The sequence below is a fragment of the Gossypium hirsutum genome, chromosome D06 (genome assembly GCF_007990345.1).
Source record: "Gossypium hirsutum isolate 1008001.06 chromosome D06, Gossypium_hirsutum_v2.1, whole genome shotgun sequence".
NCBI lineage: Eukaryota > Viridiplantae > Streptophyta > Magnoliopsida > Malvales > Malvaceae > Gossypium > Gossypium hirsutum.
In genome coordinates this window covers 14,544,676-14,551,467 of record NC_053442.1, presented here as the reverse complement: position 1 = coordinate 14,551,467, position 6,792 = coordinate 14,544,676, and the positions used below count along the sequence as shown (strand labels likewise).

General features: G+C 39.6%; 1 protein-coding gene across 1 annotated transcript; it reads right to left on the bottom strand.

Moving 5' to 3' along the window:
* LOC107901067 (lysine-specific demethylase 2B) lies at positions 1-3,633 on the bottom strand. Its single transcript, XM_016826910.2, has 6 exons — positions 2,206-3,633; positions 1,667-2,100; positions 1,403-1,564; positions 911-986; positions 580-735; positions 1-410 (listed from the first exon to the last, which is right to left on the bottom strand). Exons 1-6 carry the CDS (start codon positions 3,484-3,486, stop codon positions 285-287), a joined length of 2,235 nt encoding a protein of 744 aa, XP_016682399.1. The 5' UTR covers positions 3,487-3,633; the 3' UTR covers positions 1-284.
* Between the last annotated feature and the right edge of the window lie 3,159 nt (positions 3,634-6,792).

Sequence of the window (6,792 nt, the reverse complement as noted above, 5' to 3'; positions counted from 1 at the left end):
TTTTGAGCGAAACTAAAAACTTCATGATAAATCGTAAAGTTAAATTTTGTTGAGTACAATAATTGGTTTTGTTATTTCTCAAAACATGAATTTCATTCATGAAAAAGCCATTTATGATGCGACTCATTGACAGGTATTCAACAAAAGAGAGCATCACAGAACGACAAACAAATGTCTTTGTTTCTTTAGACATCAAACTGTTAGCACTTCACTAGTAAAATTAGTTGCCACCTACACGTTTCCTGTATACATCACATGGCTATGGCTGGTCACTGACACCCAACTCATACTGAAGAGTACTGAAATGGACCCTGAGCTGGTGTTTTGATATGTTCCAGAAATGGAGACAACTTCAAACCAATGATTTCTACCTTGGCATTAGAATGGCCATACAAAAAGACGTCTGTAATCTGCAAACATAGCACCAAGACAACATAAAACAACAGATGTCAAGCAAATAGTTACGGTCTGCAGGTTACTCAAGCTGCATCATATTGCATTTCATACAAAAGGGGACAATTAATTGGTACTGAGAAAAGGTTTCGTTGCTAAAAGGAAAATCTGATCAGGCAAAAGTACCTGAGAGCATCCAAAAAGTTTAAGCACCCTCAGCGATAAACAGCTATCTACAATCAAGCCCGTAGCTTCATGAGTCAGATTTCGGCACCAAGATAGATCCAGACTAACCAAATTTCTTGAACGCCTCGCAAGTGATAAGGCTGTATTAAGACCAACCTAAAAAGGTTCATCCATTTATAAGAAATTAGAATAATACCATACAAAAACAAGCAAGAAGCCTTAAGAAATGGTTTTCTTTCTTTACTTTATTTCCCTGTGTGTAGGCGGGGAGTTATTGTGTGTGCATGTCTACGCATATGTGTGAGAGAAAAGAGAAGCATTAATCAAGTACCTTCCCAACATTGTTCAGTGCTAGCTCTTTCAAAACCTCCCCAGACATTTCAAGAAATGCAGCTATAGCATCATCACTATTGCAAGCAAGGGAAAAAAAAAAGAAAGTGAACTCTACAGCGAATATAACAGAAATCATATTTGAAATATAAGAATGAAACAAACTCCAATGTACTTTCAACATATTGGGTAGAATTGAGAAAGACAACTGCTCCAAACCAACCATATGGCTACCTCATTGATTAGACACACATAACGGCACTCCACTCTTATATTATTACTCAATAAGAAATAGGGGGAATACTTATTTATACAACAAATGCCTTGTGCCCCGTTGGAATAAATAGTAAAAAATACCCATGTGCCAAACTCAACTATCACACAATGTCAACTATAAGGAATCAACTAGCAAAACACAATAGACGAGACCACATCATAAGATTATATGACATAGTAAGTAAAAATAACCCCTCCCAGACGATACAGTAAATACCTGAATGCATTGTGGCAGAGTTTCAATGACTGCAATGACCGACAACCACTGGCCAGATAGCCGAAAGAAGTGTCTGTCAGTTTGGATATGTTACCAATGTCAAGAGCTCGTAAATTTGAACAGGTTTCCGCAATGATTTTCAAGGAAGAATCAGTTAATTTCCTGCAGGAAATTACAGTATCAAACATATTTAAGGATCAAAAGAAACTCAAAACCAGGGAACTCCAAAAGATTTTAGATAAAACAAGTGATAAGTAAGCATACCAACAATCCATCAAAATCAGTTCCTTGATACCATCACCTCTTGCAATAAGAAATTCCTTGATAAAACTATCAGTTACAGACTCCAACCCTGCTACTGACAACACTTCCAAATGCTCCAGCTTCTTCAATGATGGCAGAACCAGCATTGCATCAATACTTTGGCAATCATCGATAAATAGTTCCAGTAGAACCGATGCCAAGGAGGTAGCTAAAATGTCAATAGCGCTGTGGGTAAGAAATGAACACTGGCTGAGATTTACAGATCGTAATGCAGGGGCAGAAGAAACAAGAGCACTAAGCCCCGCATCCGAAAGACGATATGCACCAGTTAATGACAAAGTAGTTAGTGCAGGCAAGCTGTTCGGTGACCGAGCTAAGGTAGAAGGTAAATTATAATCCGCGAAGCAGTGGCCACAGAAATCAAGTTGGAGAATCTGAATTCCAAAAACAATAAACTTTAGACTAGTCGCAAAAAGAATATCAGGAAATGGACAAATAGCAATAACTCAATACGACGTGTAGATGAATATACAGCGTACCGTCAAGTTGGTAGTGTCACACTTTTCAAAACATTGAGTGAACTGCTCCTCAGTTAACCATGAACAATCTTTGAGGCGAATTTCAGTAGGGGATCCATTAAGAAGGAGATCAAAAAAGTTACTATCCATTCGCCTCGAGTCACAGAGCATATGACAGAGCTTGTGTCTCAGAGCATCAGGCACATGAGCAAGCGAAGCAATCGCATCTGCATTATCGACAAGAACCCTCAAGCTCAAATCAAGCAATGATGGAGGCAGCCGCTTTGACCAGTCTTTTCTTTTACACTTTTGAGGAACCCACTTAATTTGTAAGGACTGTACCTTGTCCGAGGAAGAACTCCCCTGTCTTACGTTCAAATTCGCTGCTCTATCCCTTATAATCTTCATAGCAGTAGAGAAAGGACCCGGCCAATCTTCAACACCCTTTTCTTCAAGTTCTTCGGACGGAATTTCGCTTTCAGCCTCCATTGATAATATGTTATCATCTTCTTCCTGGGTGTTGAAATGGGCAAATCGAGAAGCATTTTGCCTAGCCGTATCTCGAAACCGCTCCATTCTCCCCTGACTTGTTCTCCTATTATTCTTCTTACTTGGCTTTTCATCGGACAAATTCACTTCCTGTGCTAGAAGTTCAACGTCGGAAACTGAACCGTCAACTAAACTCTCATCTTTAGAGTCCAAAGCACTTTCTACAAGCAATTTCCACTTTCCTTTCTCTTCTCTACTATATCTCCTTTTCCCCTTCACATTCACTCTCTCCTTGCTTCTTTCCGGTTTCTCAGTATCTTCACTCTCTTCCACTAACATGCTTTTACCTTTCCTGTCAATTTCAAACTCTACATCGCCTCCGCTGCCGTTGCCGTCGCCAAATGGACCCTTCTTAGTAACCCTCTTCCCCGACCGCAAACTCAATACCCCTTCATCCTCGCCGCTCTCATCATCCTCGCCGCTCTCAAAACCGACATCGTTATCCACACTCAACTTCCTCTTTCTCGAAACGTCCCCGTTTCGTCGTTCGATACGTTCCTCCGCCTCCAAAACACTATCCTGGCCGGCATTGGACGAAGCTTTCGTAGAAAGACGAAGGCTCCGCCGAAGTAAGGGTGCGGAACCGGAAACTGAACCAAGAGTTTTAGGGGAGGGAGTGAGTGAAGGCGGCGATGAATGAGTGGCGGGTTGTTCGCGGCCTTGAGTGGGAGTGGCGGGCGGGTCGATGTTGGCCTGAGCTTTTCGGGGCTTGGGTTGGACCGGAAGGATTTTGCGGGATCTCAGGACCGGCATCGCTGCTGAAAGAGAATGGCGGGAAGTGAAAACGAACCAGTATGAACACTCAACAAAAGAATAATCGGGAGGAGTCGTATTAAGAAAAAAGGGCGGCCTTTTGTTTTTTTAACAAATTTAGGGTTTTTCTGAAAGAGAAGCTTCTCGCGTACGCTTTTCCATAATAATTTTCCCGCCAATATTAAGGGCCTGAATCTGAATGGTCAGCCAGCTGGCATTTTTCTGTTTTTGTTTTTGGCCCGAAGAGATGGGAAGAGAAATAAAATAAATTTTTATTTTATAATATCTTTTTATTAATTTATGTAGATTTAAATTTTAAATTTACATAGAATTTTAAAATATTGTATTAAGTTTTTAAAGTATTAATATTAAATTAAACTAATTGTAAGTTCAAATAAATTTATAATCTATTTCCTTAAATTTGATGAATTTTAACTTTAAGCATACACTTGCAACCTATTATTTTAGACCTTAAACATAACTAACTACACTTCAACTCAACTTACCATATATAAGGTTGAGCATTATATATTAAGATCAAAACTTAAACTTACTTAATTCAAATCAACATTAAAAAATACCATCTTAATTCTCCTATCAAATTCTTATTTTCTTATATTAGAAGCCAATCATCACATATCTAATCTAATCACATATATCATATATTATTGGGACTATAGGGTTAAATAACGTCAATAGTTTTTTTTTTAATTAATTAGGTCTTTAGGTTGATTTTAAAATTAATTAAGGAAATAATTTGATTTAAATGAAAAGCGAGTTCAACTGGGCAAGCTTTCTGCATAGGTATCAGGAAAGCGCGCTTAGCTGGACAAGTTTTCTGGAAAGTTAGTCTAGTCGGACGCACTTTCTCTCAACATTCAAAAAGGTCAAAAAGCATTGGCTTTTTGAACAGTGCCACGCCAACGGTAAAAAAATAATAATCCAACGATAAGTTTTTTTTACCCTATAAATACCCCCCAAATTTCATTTTTTTCATTCACATTCTTTTGTCAACTCTCTCTAACCCTCTCAAGTCTCTCATTTTGGTTGTGTTCGATATTTTCATTTAAAAATAATATTTTTATTAATTATCTCATATTGTATTCGTTCAAAATCGATTTTTCACGAATGGCCGCCTCTTTAATCCGCTTCGACGACAATAATATTTCTGCCGCCCAAGCAGTAATGGTAAGACAGAAATTTAATTTCGTTAATTTCAATAAGGTTAAATTTAATTTTTTTAATTTGAAATTATTTTTATTGTGTAAATAGGTAGAAAATCGTGTTTTGGAGGGCTTCATTCATTATATGGGAAAGCCTGCAATCTTTGAAATTTGTGGCCATTTGCAAGCGGTTGGATTCTTACATGTGTCTTGCATGCCCGGGGGATACAAAATAGATTTGACACTAATCAGTGCGTTGGTGGAAAGATGGAGGCCTGAAACACACACTTTCCACTTTCCATGCGGTAAGTGTACAATCATACTCAAGGACGTTAGCGCTACAACTCAGTCTGCCAATGGATGGGCCAATCATCACGGGATCAACGGTTGTTTCGGGTAAAGTAAACCTCTGCACACCACTGATGGGAAAGGTCCGGAACAAGTTCGAAAGTGGTCAGATACCGATGAACTAGTTGAATGATAATTTCAACGAGCTCCTTAAATACTGAACGAAAGAGGTCATAGAAAAATACGCTCAAGCATACATCATAAGGTTAATCTGGGGCATTTTAATGCTCGAAAAATCTCAAAATTTGGTACACGTAAGGTGGCTACTACATCTAGTGAACTTCAATGGGTGCGGAAAACTAAGTTGGGGATCTATCATAGTGCTCATGTTATACTGGGAGATGTGTTGGGCCACGATACCAAATGCGACGTCGATCGGTGGTTGCCTACTCCTTTTGTAGTCATGAGCCTAGTGGCGACTACCATTTCTACGTACCAACCCATACATGTTCCCGTTGGTGACGAAGTAAACATTATTTATTAACAAATACGTAGTCTATACAGTAAATTTTTATATTATATGTTTTGACTAACATGTCGCTTGTATAGGTGGAACCGTGGCCCAGCTATATGGGACTGTCCAATGAGCTAGAAGATATTAGACTGTTATTAGATCAACATTTGAAAACTGAGGTTAGTTACTTATTCTTTTGAACCTATATTAATTACTTAATGATTCGTAAAAAAAATTATACATAATGATATTTACAATTTTACCTTTCAATTTGAATGGATGTTGTACATCGACACCGATGTCATATCTTGCATCTTGCTAGAAATGTGGGACAATCGGCAGATGTGGGTTGCCAAGGTGTCGTTGGTAGTGTATACGAATTTGGTATTACAACAGTTCGAGTGAAGGCAACGAATTTTACTACCACCGCGAGACTTGAAGGAGTTGTATAATATGGACATACGGGGGAATGACAATAACAACTGGGTGGTGTAGCACGAGGAGCACATCGAGGCGTGGGATCGTAGGGCAATCTTAACCCGTTCACAAACCATTTTTTGCAGTGGACATGGTGGTAACTGATGATTATTTGGCATAGTTCAAAGCCATCGGCAAGCTATATATGTTACAACTAGAGGTAAGGAGTAGGCAAATTTGGGTGAAGATGCAACATCGACCGCTATAACAGCGTAGGAGGGGATACGATCGCAAGACGGGTTCGTCATCCACTCCGGCAGAAGATGCGCCGTTTGTCGCTACGCAATATATAGGTTAGTGCACTCCACTTATTCCCCTTCAATTAAGTAAGCCTATGTTTTTTTCACAAGCACCATCACACTACAGACCACTGTCGTGCGTGGCTAGTTTTTCTGTTCCCACATGTACATATTTCGTGGCATCGACATCCCTTGCATACTACACCCCCATGCAGATGTCGGTGCTGAACCCCATGTTAGGGCAGACGCTGAACCCCATGTTAGGGCAGACGCATCGCCACCAATGAAAATATCGATACAGATGTTCATGCAGTAATCAATGAAAATATCGATGCTCGATACCTTGCTGACGTACTCGAAATTTGAGGCACCTTATGATTACAAGCCTATAGTGACCCAAACACTGCGCACATCACTGTTTTACAAGGGTGGCTCATCATCCAACCACTAGACACGAGAGTGGTGGATACATGATGGAAGGCGAGGATGATGCAGCAATCGACCACAGAGAAAGATGATTACGCTGCCGATCCCAAAGAAACAACTGTCCAATGGGTCGTGCTAGATACATATTTAGGTGATGATGATGATGATGAGAAGTCTACAGGCCCGCACCTCCGGATAC

Bases quoted from the DNA above. Each gene is read 5' to 3' on its own strand.
- LOC107901067 (XM_016826910.2), bottom strand. From the start codon at position 3,486: ATGCCGGTCCTGAGATCCCGCAAAATCCTTCCGGTCCAACCCAAGCCC. The intron at 2,101-2,205 runs GTACGCTGTATA...TTTGGAATTCAG, and splicing joins GTGACACTACCAACTTGACG to ATTCTCCAACTTGATTTCTG. The intron at 1,565-1,666 runs GTATGCTTACTT...AATTTCCTGCAG, and splicing joins CTGATTTTGATGGATTGTTG to GAAATTAACTGATTCTTCCT.